Source organism: Meleagris gallopavo, chromosome 1 (assembly GCF_000146605.3).
Source record: "Meleagris gallopavo isolate NT-WF06-2002-E0010 breed Aviagen turkey brand Nicholas breeding stock chromosome 1, Turkey_5.1, whole genome shotgun sequence".
Taxonomy (NCBI): Eukaryota; Metazoa; Chordata; class Aves; order Galliformes; family Phasianidae; genus Meleagris; species Meleagris gallopavo.
This window is the reverse complement of record NC_015011.2, coordinates 112,685,544-112,704,526: the sequence shown is the minus strand read 5'-3', so window position 1 is coordinate 112,704,526 and position 18,983 is coordinate 112,685,544. Positions and strand designations below refer to the sequence as shown.

The 18,983-nt window shown below is 36.8% G+C and overlaps 1 protein-coding gene across 1 annotated transcript in view; it reads right to left on the bottom strand.

The window, feature by feature from the left end:
* DMD (dystrophin) overlaps positions 1–18,983 on the bottom strand; it is a 1,000,055-nt gene that overhangs the window by 877,200 nt on the left and 103,872 nt on the right. The window contains 1 exon segment of the mRNA XM_031557153.1: positions 11,721–11,782. Within this exon segment, the coding sequence (XP_031413013.1) occupies positions 11,721–11,782 (62 nt within the window).

Here is an 18,983-nt window from a genome sequence, read left to right as displayed (position 1 = left end):
TATAACTAATTCTCTAAGCAAAGACATAATAGGATACCTGTGTCAGTTTTACCACTGCCACTGAGAAGTAGCTGCAGATATCATTTGCAAGGTAAAAATTTTTATCCTTGAAAAGGGCCCAAATATATGATCACGGAAAGCACAAAGATAAGCAGCTGTAATAATTATACACATTCCTGAGGTGTTGGGCAAGAAACACCATGAAGTTTCGACTGAGCATCTTGAGTGAGATGAATAAAGCAAATAGCCCAGGTCTTGTACCAGTGAAGTTATTGCAATTCTGTACAAATATGGTTATAATTTCTAATAATGCCTTCTAATAATGCCATAGTAGTACTTAAAATAGAGGCGTATAGGTTTAAAAAACAAACTTCAATAAAAAGCCTGTTTTGATCTGGGTGTAAAATCATGTCCATAAGCATATCCTTTGAAGGTACAGAAAATCTTTACGCAGGTACCTCAAAGCATAGTAAAGCGGCCCACAAAAAAGTAAGTACCTACAGAACTGGGATAGGACCATCATCAACACTGAAACTTCAAAATCCAAGAATGCACTCTATAACATAAATGCAGTCTCTTTAAAATCAATTATTTGGGGATTTGATAGGTTTTGTTTTTCACTTTTTTGAAAAACATTCTATGCATCCACACAGGCGGAGGGTTCAAACTTCCTGACTTCAAAGGCAATCCTTGGAAAGAAGTGTGCATGTCTGAGAGGCAAGAGATGCATTTACAACCTCAGGCAGAGGAAGCTTAGGAAGAATACAAAGCAGTAGGGGATGACAGTCGCTCAGCAGAGGCCCTGCCTGCATGCTACTGCACGCAGCTGGGCTAGTGTTTGTCAGATAAGTTACTCCCTGGCTTTCAGCCCCACTGGTTAGTATACCATGACAACACAAGGAGACACGGTGGATAGGTGTCCCATTTCTAAGTGTATATGCTTGCACCTCTTTTCTCTCTTCATTGAACCTTAGGTATGGTACCTGATGCCCGTTTTGCAGATAGGAGGAATGATTAATAGAATTAGCCTAAACTTCAGTATGTTTATAAAAGAGAACATTTAGATAAGTGGGTATGATAGCTCCAAAATGTTTTCTTCCTCATGTTTTTACTTTTGAACTTTCAACTTAAGCATAAAGCCACTAAAGCTTTATTTGCCTGCATGAAGAGTTTTGCTTGGGAGGCTTTGAAGATGATTAGATGTAATGGTAATGAATTCTGAGCACGGAAACGATGATGTCTACTGCCAGCAACAATCATGCAAATTTGTAAATGTTTACAAATTTGCAAGCTAGACATATGCACCACTGAGACCAATATTGTAGTGCTATTTTTAACTTGCTCCTTTTTCCTCCCTATAAGATACACAATAATAACTTCAAGAGGACAGCATATATTCAATTTTATTTAGATGAATCCTTTTCACTTAAATAAAGCACACTGAAAACATATGAGGATTTGAATAGAAGACTATGAGGTGCAAATCCAAATCTGAGAAGGAAAAAGTGAAAGAGCACAATGGATTTAACTTGACTGTTTTCTTCCCCAGTAAAACAGATTAGAAATGAAAGTCCAGTGCCCTCTATTGCTAAAAGGAGTGATTGCTTTGCCTGCTTTGGCAAGTCTAATGCATCTGAGAGATGCTTTTGTTATTCTGCAAGAATGACTCTGAAAAACAAGAATGCAATGACAAATGATTTTAACATAATATGTGCGTATATATTTTAGTCAAGCTTCCCAATTCTACTAATCTGCTCTGAATTTTAAAATTAAAGATCTGGCACATTACACTGTTGTAGAAATGTTTAAAAATGTAATCTGTAGTCACTGAGATGTTTCTAACGGTGAAAATGTATTATAATGCAGATGCCTATTGTTTAAGATAATTTGTTGGTATGGTTTTAGGAAAGGAAATCACTCGCAATGGAAAACATTTTAAGCCTTAAAATTGGATTCTGAAAAGAAGCATAACCTTCGTATGTGCAAATAAAAGATACCAAGAATATTACATCATCTTCAGTAACTAGGCTGTAGCAGCAGCAGCTGTAATGCTTTCTAACTAGTGGAGATTTCCCCACTGAGCACTGTGCAATACTACATAGTGGTTGCAGCACCTGGCCCAGAGCTCGCCAGGCCACTACCATTCATAGCCCAGGATGGGTCAGGCTCCAAGATGGACCTAAAGCTCTAGTGGATACAGAACTGTAGCTAGTTTTAAATTTATGCAGACAAAGGGAAAGCAAGGAAACACGTCGCTACTTGTGCAGTCAAGGGAGCAGAACTGAGCCTCACTTGGAAGCACAGGGCCTGCTGAGAGGCGTGACAAGTAACTATGCTCTCCGAACCTGCTGAAAGATCTGCAGATAATTGAGTGAAAAGGGAAGTTTCACTTCTCATCACAGTGAAAAGAGTTTGCTTTCCAAGAGCTGTCTTTTTAATTGCAGTCATTTAGACATTCTGGGAAAAAAGCAGGCAAAATTGTAAAGTCTCCTGGCAATAGGAGAACACTATGGAAGGAAAACATTTAAAAACCCCATCCCTTACACACACACACACACACACTGACACCTTCACTGTTTGAGCATCAACTTGTTAAAAATAAAAAAACCCACAAGCACAAACAATGCAGAGAGTCCCATCAGTCTTTTGTTTACTTCAGATGTCTATTTTTGAGTCTTTGAAGCATAACCACATGGAGTTTTGTACCTTCTAGGTTTTCAGTGAAAGGGACCAGTACTGACAGTTTTAAAGGCATCTCCAGCTGAGTGACTGCCACAGCAGGTCATGCAGCCTGCACTTCTTATGTTAGCAAGGGCTGAGAAAATAGAGAAGACCTCCCTCTTAACCACTGCTTTGTTTTCGCCATGCTGCACCGAGACACCAGGCAGTTTCTGGTGTTCTTTGCTTTTATAGCAAGTGCAAAAGAATTATTCCTGTATTTTAATCCCTGCCAGCATCCTAGACTCTACACTGAGCAGAGTTAAATATTGATAAGTATTACACCAATAAAGGACATGCTCTGAGTGTTCTGCCAACAGAGAGATGAAAAATTTCTTTGGAAATAAAATATAACAAGTCATCAGGTTTACAAATGTTGAAGCCGTAACAGGTAGTTTACTGTAGATAAAAACAAATAATTCAGAGCACATGCTATGCCCAATGCTTATATATTCTGAAGATATCCAAATCACTTAACATTTCACAATGCAACTGTGTTACCTATACCTGGTTTAAACAGCATTTGGCTTCAAAAAAAGAAAAGGCTTTAAACTAGATGATTTCTAGATGATCTAATGACGTTTAACAAGGTCAAGTGCAAGTTGCTTTTTCTGAACTGAGGCAATCCTAGACACAAGCAAACACTAGGAGAAGAAATCATTGAAAGAAGCCCTGCAGAGAAGGACTTGGAGGTCCTGATGGATGAAAAGCTGGACATAAGCCAACAGCATGCTCTTGCAGCCAGGAATGCCAATGGTGTCATGGGCTGCATCAAAACTTGGGCAGCCAGCAGGAAGAGTGAGGGAATTGTCCCCCCCCTGCCCTTGTGAGGCCCCATCTGGAGTACTGTGTCCAGGTTGGAGGCCCCCCTAAAGGAAGAATGTATAGCTGTTGCAGTTGGTCCAGAGGAGGGCCACAAAGATTATCAGAGGACTGTATCACCATTCCTGTAAGGAAAGGTTGAGAGAGTTGTGATTGCTTAGCTTAGAAGCTCCAGGAATACCTCACTGCAGGCTTCTGGTACTTGAAAGGAAGTTACAAGCAGGAGGAGACAGATGTTTTACACAGTCTGATAGTGATAGAACAAGGGGGAATGGCTTTAACTAAAAGAGTGGAGATTTAGGTTAGATGTTAGAAGGAAATTCTTTCCCCAGAGGGCGGTGAGGCGCTGGCACAGCTGCCCAGAGAAGCTGTGGTCCCCCATCCCTGGAGGCACTGAAGGCCAGGTTGGATGGGGCCCTGGGCAGCCTGAGTTCGTGGGGGACAGTCCTGCCCATGGCAGAGGTTGGGGGACGGGCTTTGAGGTCTCCTGCAACCTAAGCCATTCTATGATTCTGCAATTACCAGTGGTCCCTTTCAACCCCTGCAATTCTGTATGCTTTAATAATAAAGAATAGACATGATAGGCCTTTAGTGTGCTCTTGCAGGACACATTACAGAAAGGTTATTGGTATAAGAAAGCCCTGGCTTTCAAAACAGTGTATATCCCAAGGGTAATGTTGATCACACAGAGCTGAAAAGCAAAGTTAAGCACTATTAATCTTCAGCAAGAGTTCTGGTTATTTGTCACACTACAGAGGAGGAAAGTCATTTGGCTCCCACTTTAGTAACTCCTCTTTCTCCTCACGTTCACTGTGAGAAACATTTTAAAAGTCTGGCTACAGAGAACAAGACAGAATAGACTTAATTAGGTATTTAGGATGGATGAATATCAAGCTCGATGCCTTATGAGTATCAAATAATACTAACTGTAAGGTTTTTATGGATTTATTACAGGCATGATGCAATTTTAAATGCGTGATTTTCTGAAAGTTTTCTGGGGGAAAAAAACACCTGAAGCTCCAGGTAGTAAATGGCTCCTTAGGTAATCCTTGGTAGCGGATTAAGCTGCTATCTACCATATGCACTTTTAGTACACAGCAATTAAATATTTTATTAGAGTTCCACCACAGAGGCAACTTCAGGATTTTAATGACACCCTGTCTTTTGTTTGTACTGGAATCAATGCTCTGGATTAATAAGAGATGGATATATAAACCTACACCTGAATTTATCTTACATGAAATATCTCTTTGCTCCTTGACACTTATTTCCTAAATTGTGTTCCTTTGATGAATAGAGCACATCTTTGTTTTTGGCAAAATTCAGCATAATATCTCTGACCCAAATCAAGAATCAAATAACGACACGAAACCAGAAGCTTTCAAAGAAAGCCATAGTGTGAATATGTAATAAAATTAGGGCCATATATCCTACTTCATGACTTGGTAAATACAACATTCCTCAATTACTATTTTATTACTTAATTTCAAAGAGTAAGATTTTTTTTTTTTTCCCTCTTTAATTGAGAGCCAACAAGTAAGCCTTCTCTGCATCTGGTTAAAAAAAAATGCCTCCCAGCTTGTCTAATTCCACCTTAACAAAAAAAAAAACAAAACAGTATCAGACAATATAGGAAAAAGTCAGTCTGATTTTTGTGTTTTCACTGAAAAACTGTTAAAGCATGGATGAATTACACAGATAGAGAATACATCCAAATTGCAGTGTCAGGTACTGGTTCAACATACTGTATAAATACTAGATGCAATTTCTTTTGGCTGGGAATGACTGCAGGCTAATCTGTGGCAACATGGAGCTCAAAAAAGTTTTATTTATTCATTTTTTTCTACAGGCTTTTTGTGTAGGAACTAAATGCTACGTAAATTGCTAGAGCACCATTACTATGTGAATTAACTTTTCTGGAATTACCTACAATGATAATTTATTCTGGAAAGCCAGTGTTGATACATTAGTAAGAAAACAATTCTAGAAACTGAAACTTCACAGTCCCCACCATATCTTACTGAATACTTCTATTATTGAAAGTTAGGGATCTGCTCTAATCTTCTTTTCCTAATGCATTTGCAACTACCATTCTGTTTTTAAAAAATACTATATGTCAGTAGATACCCGTGAAGCTTGAGCACACCAATCTGAACCCCTAAGTGTAGGATTTAATTTTTATTTTCCTACTGCTCACTAACCCATATAAGCAATTGCCTTAATTTGACCAACAGATTAATTGTTGAAATGGTAGTTTGGACAGGATTAATTATGAACATTTTCAACCTACGCCTTTTGTGATTCATTACCAAGCCCTTTTCATCTATCTCTTTTTTCTGGTTATTAGTTGTAGTCCAAAAGCATGGCTCAAGTGATGAAGCTCATCTGATAAAGTTTTGAATAGAATAGTCAGAGTGGCTAGTATATTTCCACAGAAGTTACAAACGAAATATCCTCTTTCCTACAAAGCTTCACCAATCTACTTCCCTCCCTGCATCTTGGACTTTACTTTCTCATATGCATATTTTCTTATTTAATTCAGTACCATTGTGATTGCACAAAACTATGTGATTGAACAAAAGCAGTAGTGCAAATTTCTCTACCAGATGTCAATTATAACAAAGTTCAGTCTCTCTATAGCTCAAATATTTGACAATTCCTCAAAAGGTCAGTAAACATTTCATTTGTGCCAGTATTATACAATATGCAGAAGGCATTTAAGCTACAGTTTCAAACCACTAAAGTGAATGGGTATCTTGAGTAATTTCAGGTTGTACAGAAACTCAAGAGAAAGGAAAGAACCAAAACTGACACCTTACCATATACTATACAGACCACATACAAAAGCTCAGTAATTGGGAGACTAAGTTGACTGCTACATGGTCTGCCTAAGAATATGACAGTCATCTTCTGGGTTCCCATTGTCCCTGAGTATACCATTTAGCTGCTATTTAAAGGAAGAAATCAACAATAAAATGTATTTTGTTTTGCTGAAAATTAGCTATTCTATAGCCACTCACATCTTAAATTAGGCCGTCAATCTTCTTTGACACAGCTTCTCTCTTTACTGTATTTCTTCACATAATTACAACACTAATGGAAATATAACTCCACACTCACTACATAAAACTATTCCCTTTTTTTCCCTGCTATTTCCATATAAAGTCTGGTGAGTCTATTATTCTATGAAGTACAGAAACCATCAAAAATGACCCATTTCCCTCCTCTTCCAAACTATCCTTCTCTGATTTTTTACTGTTGCTGATCATTGAAGATAGATAAATTATTCCAGTATCTGCATCAAGAATATACTCATGTATTTAATGTCATCTTTGATTAAGTAGAGGAATTTTCTATACTTCTGTAGTAGACACATGGATAATCTGGTTAGACCTCTGAATTTACAAGCAATTTAGTGGTCATTTGGTTTTTGATACTGCAGATCAAAATACTGAAAACACATTCACAAATTAGCACTCCTTTATGATACCCATGTATACGTTAAAGTGTTGAAAATAAATTTGAAAAATCATCCATAGGAGTATAATATCAAATTCAAGCTGCCAAAAGTGATCCTGTTTAGCCAGTCCCCTCATCTGTACTCTGTACTGAAAACAGATACTTCTATTGCTGAAATTAAAATTGTCAGCACTTTGAGACAGCCTTTCCATAATGAGGATACGAAATAAATCCTGTGCATTTTTTTCCTGTGTGCATGTGTGTGTGTGTGATGGAATTTTCAGATTTGCATTTCAAAATTAACAAACTCTTTTCTACATGTAAGTAAAAAGCATTTGTCTTCACAAATGTTTTCTATTTTGAAGCCTATTATGCAACGAGAACAAAAAATATTTAACTGGTGAGGCCTCATAAATTCATACAAAGTATGGTAGAGGCATTGTTAAAGAAACTTCTGCGGATGTTTTAGAGTTCCAGCAGACACTGCTGCATTTGAAGCATCTTGATATTTCAGTGTTCTCTCAAAATAAAGTTAAGATTCTGTTTCATTTACATTATCAGAAGTTTTAGAAGTTTGAATCAAAGCTAGAGCTATCACATTCAGCAGTAGATGTGTATTTTATGAGAGCTCTAATTATAGTTCCATTATTAAAAACTAGGTTACAATATGTTCCTGTGCTATCATTATGTACACCCTGCAGAACTTCATTATTTTATAAATAAGTTTCTTTTGAGGACAAAGAAAATCTGTTACTGAATAAAGTATTAAAATTAATACGTTCCACATGTTTAAATTTGCTTTGACTTTAAAGATACTGCATGCCGTTTAGATAGTAAATCAAGAAGGTATCACTAAAGAAAATAATATATATTGTCTACTGTTAGAACAGGAAAAACACAAAGGTCTCTTGGATTATATTATCCAATTTTTCCTACGCTTGTGAATTACAAAGTGTCTTGTCTCACAAACATTAACATCCAACTTTTGGCCTATCTTTCTGAAACAATGACAACTTGCTTATTTAGATGAGTCATATACTGTTAATTTCAAAGCTGAGATTTTCAATATAACCCACTTTCTAGTTATTAAAACAAGAGTAGAAATTAGAGAGAACCTGCTTTTTTGAGCTGTTAGAGACCTGCAACTGCATTTTTCCCAATTTTCATCTTAAAGCTCTCCACTCAACATGCAAACAGAAGTTTTAGAAGAGATGTGGTTTCACCCACAGTAGTTGTAATCTTTCTGACAGTTCTAGGTACCCTTTCCTGGACTTCAGTGAAAGTTCAGATCGGATATTAAGAAAAAAACTGTTCTCTGAAAGAGTGATCAGGTGCTGGAATGGTCTGTCCAGGGTGATGACTGAGTTCCTGGAGGTGTTCAAACATTCACATGTTGTACTGAAGGCCACGGTTTAGTGGAGAAATATTGGTGGTAGGACTAGATGATCTTGGAGATCTTTACCAGCCATGGTGATCCTATGATTTCTTGGTAGCACTTTGGAGAATTGTTAGGGTCTGCACATCACAGGCAGAAAACTGTCATGACATTATGGTTGAGATTTCGTTATGAGTTTATCATGCTACAGATTTGATTCCTTAGCTTAGGGTTCATTGCTGAACTCAGATCTTCTGAGTTTAAGGTATCTACATATACTCCAACTGCAGTGTCACTGCCAGAAAAAGAATTGCTGCAACCCTCTGAGTCTATGACTTGAACAGATTGATTTTTTTTCCCCCTATAAATGGTCAGTATACATGTTGGTTCTTAGGGTATCCTAATTATTATATTAGAAAAATATTTTCAACAATTTACTGTTCCTCATATTAAAAGCATTATTTACATTTACATTACCAGTCATGTGACTGCAGCTTGTAAACATGAATATTTTCAAAGCTTACTGTAAGAATAAAAGTAGTAGCACTAACAGTCTGTAGACACTGAGTTTCCAGGAAAGGAATACAGTTTTTGGAGTACTATTCCTTTGTATTACAAACTCAATACAAATTAAAATCTAGAACATTCACAAAGTTTTTACTTTCACTCCAGAAGTAGGGTTGGTTTTTGTTGTTTTTATTTGTTTGGTGGTGGAATGGGGGGGCTGTGGGGAGTGCGGTGAGCGTGAATTACATTAAAACAATTTAATTCAGCTCTAAATATTTTACAACTAATTAACAACCTGGTTTTCACTACTCATGTATAAGACAGATGGATGACCAACATAGTATGTTCCTGTGTCTGAATTCAGAGCCCTTAAGTCAATTTTCTTAAGACAGCACCTCTGTTACCACATGGAAGTGAATACAAAACTAATTCTACTTTTACAGAGCTAACAGTGACGAGAAATCATTAACTAGGAGTAGCCTACTAACTGAGATCAATTCCCCGGCTAAACACAGAGGCAGATTTGAATCACTGAAAACAGGTCATGAAAAAAAGGGGGTTATAAATTGTAGGATTTCTCATGAAGATCCAATTTGTTGCTTTGAAGACTGTTTCCCAGGACATATTGGTCACTACAAGAGTGAGAAATACAATGCCTGAACACTAAGTAGCTGTTGTCCATGACCCCTTATGTTGCAGCAGAACAGAATCAGGGACTTGTCTATTCTTGTCCTGAAAATCCTATCTAGAAATAAAGTCATGTGGTATGTGACTGCAGTGAGAAGCAAACCATATTTTCTGCATGTCTACCACACAGGCAACCAGTAGGTATTGAGCTTACCAGATACAGGTGACTAAACATTTCTTACTAACTGTTCTGAAACTTTTATGGTGTTCCATACATTTTTTTTTTTTTTAGGATGAGAGTGATCTGTCCAAGATTTAAAGATCAAGGTGTTGGTTTCCCCCCCACACCAGTCTGATTGTTGGAATAAAAAAACTGACTCCAAAACACAGGTGATATATGAGGCAGAGTAAAACTCAAACCATACTGTTTACGTTTTCCTTGCAGTCCAAATAAAGTATTCCTCCGAGATGTTGATTAACTCATGTTCAAATACAACTATAAATACTATTTACGGAAGCGGAGTGAAAGGTAGCTAAAATATAATTTATGTACACTCCAATGAACTAGAATTGGAGAAAATACATTTGGATCATTCAGACGACTGGATCTAACAACATCTGCTCATAGGTCATAATTTCACCATAATCTTCTTGTTCTCTCTGTACTTGCTCTATTTTTCCTCAGTAATTACAGGCTTTGATACTCCATAAAACAAGAGTTTCTGAGCCAGCAACACTTTAAGAAAATTGTATTTTCTTCAGGTAGGGAAGCAACTGTTTTTCTTAGTGTTCTGTGATCACTTCTGTGATCGTAAGGAAGCCTAACAGGCAATAAATTTCAAGTTAGGTTACATTAGATGACTGCTTCTAGGGCTATTTCTTTGTATGTAGAAGACTGAGATAGTACATTATTCAAGCTAAAGTCTCACTCTTGCCAAATAAAATAAAATAATTACATCTTGCACCCTCTGTCAAGCACTTCCATTATCCCAGTCTAATAATTTTTTTCCCTTCTTCAATAGCGTTATGTTGGTGACTCATTTTGTTTGTCATTTAATACATTTCTCAGAGCTTTTCTATACTTTATTATTGCCAGCCCAGTTACTCCCCCTTTTGTATGCATACATTTTACTTCTGTCCTAAATACAATACTTCACATTTGTCTCATAGTTCACTGATCGATGTGAGACCATTTCGTCAGTGCTGTATTTCATCCTTTCCTCCAAACTGCCGGACATCTCTACTATAAACTTGCTGAACACAAATGCGTGCTGTCTATATCACTTGAGTCCCTGTTAGAAAATGCTCCAAACCATGGAAAAATTATGTGGGACTCCTCGTTTCACTGCACTTCTGGGTATGTTATTCAAAATCACAGTGGTTATATTCACATTATCTTTATTCTCATTTTTAATGAGAAGAATCAGGTGAGACCTAATAAAAAGCTAGACTAAACACAAAATATACTACAGTTACTAATTCATTACTCCCTATTGCCAATTATCACCTACCAGATAAAATTACAGATTATGAGGTTGACTTATTTTATTATCGGAAAATACAATCCGGTAATTATCTGCCAGAAACTTCAAAAAATTTTAATCAATTTAATAGCTTCAGCTCAGTTTTTATTGGATATTAAAGGTAAAACTATTATATACTACACTGCCAAGGGAAGAGGGAGCTTCTTCAGTAAGTTAGTTTTCCTTCTCACCCCTCCCACCCCATCCCCCCAATCTTTAATGTTCCCTACAAGTTCACAAAAATATAACTACTTCCAAACAATATAATTGACTTTGATCGTTTGCTGACTTGATTACACCTCTTATCTTTGACCTTGCCCCTTTCCAACTCATCTAGCTTTGTTAAATTTGCAACTAGAGACAAGAAGAGACAGGCCCAGCAGAAGAAACTCCTCAGTACATTAGGAATATAACAACAGAGTCCAACAAAAATTATCTGTGCAACTAGTTTGAGGTTTGAGAACAGGCAAAAAGTATCTATGCAGAAAGTTGTTTGAGGACACCTTCTTGCATTTCAATTCCTATAGAAATAATAGGGAATAAAACTTGAATTTTTTTTTTAATAAATTAGTCAGCTGTACTCAGCAATACCTGAAACATATCATTATCTTGAAAAAATAAGCCTCAGTGGAGGAATTTAAAAAATATACAAAGCATATTTTGATTTATAAATAATGATAAAAAATTACCTTAACAAACTGTGCATTTATCCATTTTGTGAATGTTTTCTTTTGAACATCTTCTCGTTCATCTGTCAGAGAAAAGTAAAGCACATATTAGAATGATTCAACAAAACATGACAATATTATTAAAGCTTTAATCTTGGTTTGTAATAAAGCTACTAAAAATAATTCAAACTCATTCAGGGCACCTGTTTGGATGTATTCTGTCCCTTATATTTTTAAAAGCCTACAGGTACCTTATAGTCACTGGTTCTGAGGCCTATATCCCCGGCTCATCTATCCGATCGGAAGTGTATTTTTCCTCTGAGAGATAACGTGCTGCAGTTAAGACCTGAACTGCTGCTTTTAAACCAAAAGAGGAAAGATTTAGGTTAGATGTTAGAAGGAAATTCTTTCCCCAGAGGGTGGTGAGGCACTGGGACAGCTGCCCAGAGAAGCTGTGGCCCCATCCCTGGCCAGGTTGGATGGGCCCTGGTGCAAGCTGAGCTGGTGGAGGAAGGGATTGGAGCTGGGTGGACCTTAAGGTCCCTTCAACTTAAGCCATTAGAATAGGATACCTAGAACTGTAATAGAACACACACAGTGATTGCAGCAACAGGAAACTGTTCTACTGCCCTTAATGAAGAATACTTAAAATAGCAAGTTTCTATTCATATTTTCAGGTTTCTTTGTGAAGTGAAGCCTCCTGGATCAGGACTCCAGTGGCAGCCCCTGCTTAACTTTTTTTTTTTTTAAATAGGTTACTTTCCCATTATGATTTGTTAAATATTTTCTCTCAAGTGGAAGAAAAAAAACAAAAACAACCAAGCACACATTTGTTCAGCCATGTCAATATCTCAGACTTAGATTCTATTGGTATCTAAATCACAAGTACAGATACAGAATGGAACTGGACAGACAGAGATACAATTCAGATTTATTTTATGTAGAGAAATAAAGATGCTTTAACCACAGAACCTAATAAGCAATTGCTCAGAAACATTAGACAACATTTGTGGAAAAAACAAAAAGGTAGACCTCTTTGGGTGATGATGTCAAAACAAACAAGAAGTAAAGGGCATTTTAATTTAAAAAAGGCAGCAGAATGCTTATACTAAAACAAAGCTCACTCAGAGCTATCTGTCTTCTGCTTTACAGTAAAATTCTGTACACTTCTTAAATAAAAAGGGATATCCAACTCCCATATGAGATGTTCAGCAATTAATAACATTAATGGATTCAGATGAATTTGAAAGACTGGTATGGATGAGCCACATGAGAAATGCACAGTATTAATAATGCACTTTGCTTTCCCTCCCCCGCTCCTCCAAGGAGACAAGTCAAGACATACATCTTTTCTTAACAAGTCACCTCAATAGCAGACATTAAAAGTGTCTTTTTCAAGATTGTTTTCCTTTTGCAACAATTCAATATACTTGCGAGAAAAATAATACGACAGCTGGTATTTCATAATCAAAGTCTTCATACTGGATAGAGCAGATTCAAATTGCTATCAGAGGTTCAAGGAATAAAAAGATTTACAATGCTATGATACTACTAGAAACATTCATAAAAGCTGGTCATTATATATGTTCTGTAACTAATATATGAGTATTGGCTACAATGAACTTTCTAGAGTGCTATTGCTATCTATCTCTAATAATACTTCTTGCTTCACCAGGAAGCATCAAAACATGAAAGAGATCCAATGCTTTTGGTAATTAATGATGCTAAAGCTGTTAAAATTATATTTTTTCCTTGCAGGCGTCTCTTCTCTCTTTTCAAGTAAAATGTTTATAATACAGGTTTTGACTTCTTTCAACCATATGCTAGAACCCATTAGCAGAAGATGGGATAAAGAAGATGCATTTTACTGGTGAAATACACACATTGAATCTGATGTTGTATACAAACTTCTTCAACAACTTCATATAAACTATTATACATAAATAGCTATTTCTGTTTAATAATCTCTAATAAAAAAAAAAGAGACCATTAAAGGAGGTAGAAGAACACGTGGAATTAACAGATAAAAGGAGAGGCAGAAATGCCTACATGCCTTCTTGTGACCAACTTATTTATTTTCCACCCCAGGCTACTACGCACATATTCATTAATAGTGTGATGGGTTTTTTTGTGTGTTTTTTTCTGTTGTTGTTGTTGTTGTTTTTTACATCACTTTTCCAAAAGGATCTATGCCAGAGAATGAACTCCTAATCAGCAATTAATTCATGCTCATTGTGTTAATAAAAAAGGATCTCCTGAGGAAAAAGAGAGCTACACACAAAATTGGAACATTTGAAACTTTGAAAAGTTTCAGGCAATTCTCTGCTACCTTGCAAACACAAATCTCTTCCATTACAGTTCTTATATAGAAGTAATTTCAGCACTTGTGCAAACACCTCTAGATGCTTGCACTGACAAGTTTATATAACATACTAATCTGATAGTGACAGCCTTCTAATCTAAAACAGAGCCCATCCTAGTGTCCTGCATGTTTTCCCTACAATAAGCAAGATTTTGTTTCCTTGAAAAAAAAATAATAATTAAAAAAAAAAATCCAGAACCAGAAAAACCCACAATGTTCTCCTAACACAGATTTACAGACAGAGTACTAGTGGAAGCTAAATGACATTTATCTGGATGCTGTATAGTGCCAAGAAGACTCAGCTGCTACTTCCATATCATATTGCTGTGCCTGTAACAGATCCTTCAGCACCCCACAGACTCCCCTGCAGGTGTTTTTAGTTTGAGGCAATAGGAATAATCAAGAGGCCAGGAAGGTAACTCTTTCAACTGCCCAACAAAGATATAGTATGTTTACTTCTTTTATTTCAAGGTGGAAGAATTACAGGCAAACCTAAGCTTGAAACATGGTGTGGTTCCCACACAGTCTTACTGAAGTAACACTGCTATCATTTACCACAGCAAATGTATGTTTTCCTCAGAATGCTGGGCCTTGACTGGAAGGCAACAGACCCTCTCTTCTGTATCTTATCATCTAAGATAACAAACACACTGAGATCTATAGAAGGCTCCCTGTAATGTCAGAAAAAAAGATACTGACCTATGAGAATTATGTGTTTTTCTTGTGCTATAACATCTTTTACCTCTGCATAGAAATTGTTTTAACTAGAAGACATTCACAAAGGAATCTTACAGTTCTGATGTATTTCTGGTAGTACGAGCACCCAGCTTTGTAACTGCGACTATAAGCCTTTTGAATTAGCTAACTTCACATTTGACTTTAAAAGTATTATTCCAGGCTAGAGTTCACAGAAAATTATGACTAGGAATGAAAGCGCATTATTAATGGAGCTAATCATCTCACAAAGGCCATTTCTAAGATTTAATCAGGTGACAAGGCTAATACGAATAAGTGGTACACCAAAGAATGCTTAGCAACACACAATCAGGATTCAACAGAACAAAATGCTATTATTAATGGCCAGCAGATACCAGACAACTTCCTCAATTACTTAATAAACTATTTCATGTTTGCAACCCACTGTCCAAATGAAATTCCTTTTTATTTTCCACCAAAAAACAAGGATTATGTTGCCATTCTTGTTCTTTACAAAACAACCTCACCTCAAATACCGCCTAACATAATTAAGTAAAAAACGGCAACAGGAAAAAAATAATAATATACTACAAAGACTATCCAGAAAGCAAACAGCAGTATCAATACAAAACCCACAGTTTTTAATAATGTGGGCTGACAACCAGTGAGAGGATTTTATATGGACTAAATTGACAACACATACAGACAGTATGTGCATATATGTGTGCGTGTGTGTGTACCATAAAAATGGAATGATGTAGTTACATGAGCCATTTTCCCCTGAAAAACCTGGAGAATAGGTTAAGAATCTTCCACTATTTGGCACATCCAACCATGTAGGAATGGAGAATCTTCAGACCCTCTTACTCTTGAAGCATTGAATAAATAGCACTTACAACAGAGTGACTGAGGCTGCAAGGCACCTCTGGGGGGTTGTCCTTATCAGGCAGGGCCACTTGGAGCAGGCTACCCAGGGCGACTTGAATCAGTTTTTCATTATCTCCAAGGATGGAGTCTCCACAGCTTCTCCTATTACGTACTACAACACCAAGGCCTTGCCTTTCCTATCATCTGTATTCTGTCTTTCACAGATGCAGATAGGGGGTAGTTCTGATGCAAGTGGCTTAGAAATCGCTCCTCAAAAGTGAGCACAATCCATTTGTAGAACCGATTTTTCAAAGTTAAAAGACTTTGAAGAAAAGTGAGCTGGGAAATGAGCTGTATCTTCAGATTAAAAATTTTAATTTGAAATAAGCAAATAATCTTTTTTTTAAATGTAATGATAAAGACAATGCATAAAATGAATGGTATATTCAAATAACTGCAGAGACAATTAAAGAAATCTAGGTTTTGTGACAAAAGACTTCATGCTCTCTTCAGCAAGTAGCTCCATCACAGTTTGGAAAACAAGAAGGGAAAGAGAAGACATCTTATTCTCTTAATCATTGTTGCTTTGAACTGTGTTAAACAACAATTAAGTAATTATGTTTGACTACCAGGAACAATCAAATAAGAAGTAAAAAGAAAAAGGGAAAAGGATTTTTCCCATATATGAGCTGGAAACTGTTAAATAATGGTATTAAGGCAGGTGACAGTTCCTTCATTGATCAACTGCATGTTCATCTGAACACTACCCTTTAGAAAGTTAAACCACCAAAATTAATATTTTATTTTCCAGCAGTCAAACAATGCAGATTTAGAGAAGACCAGGATTTGCTTTTCAGTGAGTGGAAGAGAATACCAGCAATGACAGAAGCACTGAGAAGAAAAAAGGCCATAGCCAATCACATCATTGATACTCTGCCTCTATTGATTCACTATTCTTAGAGATTTCCAGCACATTGTTACAATATTCTACCAGTTACTACAACTGCTGAGAAATGCTCCTTTAACATTCTTGCTTATCTGAGGAGGAAAGAAGAAATCAATGCAATACAATGACTGAATGCTATTTGAGTGCCCTAGCTTTGATTTTTAGTCAGTGAGGTCATCCAAGACATTCACAAGCTGACAGGAAATACAATAGACTGCTTTCACAGACAGACAATAATTTTAAGTCTATTGCTTATGTAATGCAATATGTAACATGCAATTCATTGTCCACCTGTCATAAATATACTGATGGGAAGCCTGTTAACTTTATCCAAATACTGTTAAAGCTCCCTGTTCCTTATGCTACCCCTGAGATTTTACTGCAGAGCCTGAGTCAAATCACCATAATCACAACATCATAGACTTCTCAAAACACCAATGAATGTATTCAAAAGCTCAGCACAAATGGCAGACTTCAGCATTCAGAATACTAAAAAAAAAAAGTAACAACTAAATTCTTCCAAAAGAACATAACATTTTGAGGATGTTTGGTAAAGATTCAAGACAAATTTAAGAATAGGAGATGAGGTATAACATACCAAAAACATTTAAATCTGAATTCTGTTTCCTCCTTCTGCTTCCTGAGATACAGGAGTACGCAGGTGGAGACTGCATTTGCCGTGCAGAAGACAGAAGGGCGAACAACTCTACAAAAAAACCTGCTGCATTTCTATTGACGCCACAGGCTCAGACTGAATTCCAGACGGAGAAAGCTCCTTATGTTTCTCATTTTATTGTTAGCCTGAACTGTTCTCTCATCATAAATGCTTAAGTAAAAAAAAAAAATGCTTCTTGATTTTTCTCCTTTCTTTTCATTCATTAAGGCATTACAGCTGCTTCTAGAACATTCCTGTTCTTCTCACCTAACTTTACCTTATTAATTATTGAGGGAAAAAAAAAACACAGAATGCTTTTGAGGACTGGTAAAGAACGAAGAATGTAGAAAAAAGCATGAATGAGAAAGAAAAAGAATATTTCAGTGAGTAACACTGTAGTAGGGAAGAGAAGAAAGAAACAATGACAGAAGAGGAGAAAGTAGTGGACCGAGATGGAAGACAAATAGGAAGATGAAGGCACAGGCACACATCTTCCTGGATTTAGGTGAAGAAAGGGAAAACAAATTATGTGAAAGAAGAAACAAAAGGTAGGATGGAAAAAGGTGACAAGTCCTTTCCAGACTGAGAAAGGCATAAGGCATTGATACTGCTGTGATACTGCTTGCATACAACACTGGACATACAGCTGAAGGTTCATTCGAAGGGAGGCTTTAGATTTGCACAAAAGCATCAGCAAAGCACTGTAGTGCGATCTCCCTTCCCAGGTCATTAACCACACATAGTACAAGAGGAAAAAGATTTGACTTGGACTCAAAAATATCAGGATGATGCAAACAACCTGCATATGAACACTAAAACAATAATGAGTAGCTGTGAAATGTACACAAAAATCTAGGTTTAAACAAATTCATGTAATTTGCTGCATGTTTGTTAAAAAGAATTAAAACTGCTTCACTCTATTTCATAATCCTCTCTCAAATAAATTGCAGCAGGTGCAACTCTCAGGACAAAAGCTAAAGCACAGTTCCAATGGAGTTCAAAACTAACAAGCGAAAAAACACCCTCCCTAAAAAAAACCTATAGAATTCCAGTTCACATTTGCAGAACATTTCAAGTAACCATAACATAGGCATTCATCTCTGATTCATACAGTGGTAACGGTATTCCCAGCAGCAGGCCTTGTTCTCCTCTTGTCTACCACATACAAACTCAATTTGGGAACTGACTGTATCTCACTATATCTGTACAGTGCATTTGGCCCAGAAGGAAGAAGCAGAGTCAAAATAACAAGGAGAAACCTTCGCAAGTGCCTCCATAGGGCGGTTGTACTCTTCCTGCTGGCTGGCTGCTATATGGAGTACTTTATAATGTAGCTGCACAGGTTGCAAAATAATGTAAATGTGTTGAAAATAAACCCCCCCACACCTCTATCCCTAAAAACCTTTCAAATACTTTTCTCATTTTGCATAGGAGAAAAATACTTTTTGGAAGAAGGCTCTGATTTCAGATCTTGTCATCAGCAGAGCAGGGGCATGAGAAGGGAAAGACAGCTCATTTCTTCTCCCACTGAATCGTAGCAGCATGCTGCGTGTCAGGCCACCAGCCTCAAATGCTGGCAACCCAGCTTTGTCTTAGGCTCTTGTAATAAGGACATTAACCAGTTTTGAAGCACACTTCAAAAATACTGTAGTCTCCTAGTTATGAATATTTTTGCAAACACAAGCTTTGCTGGTTCCCCTTATTGGCTTCCATTTATTCTTTTCTAACTTGTGATATTTTGGATCTAGGAAATTTTTC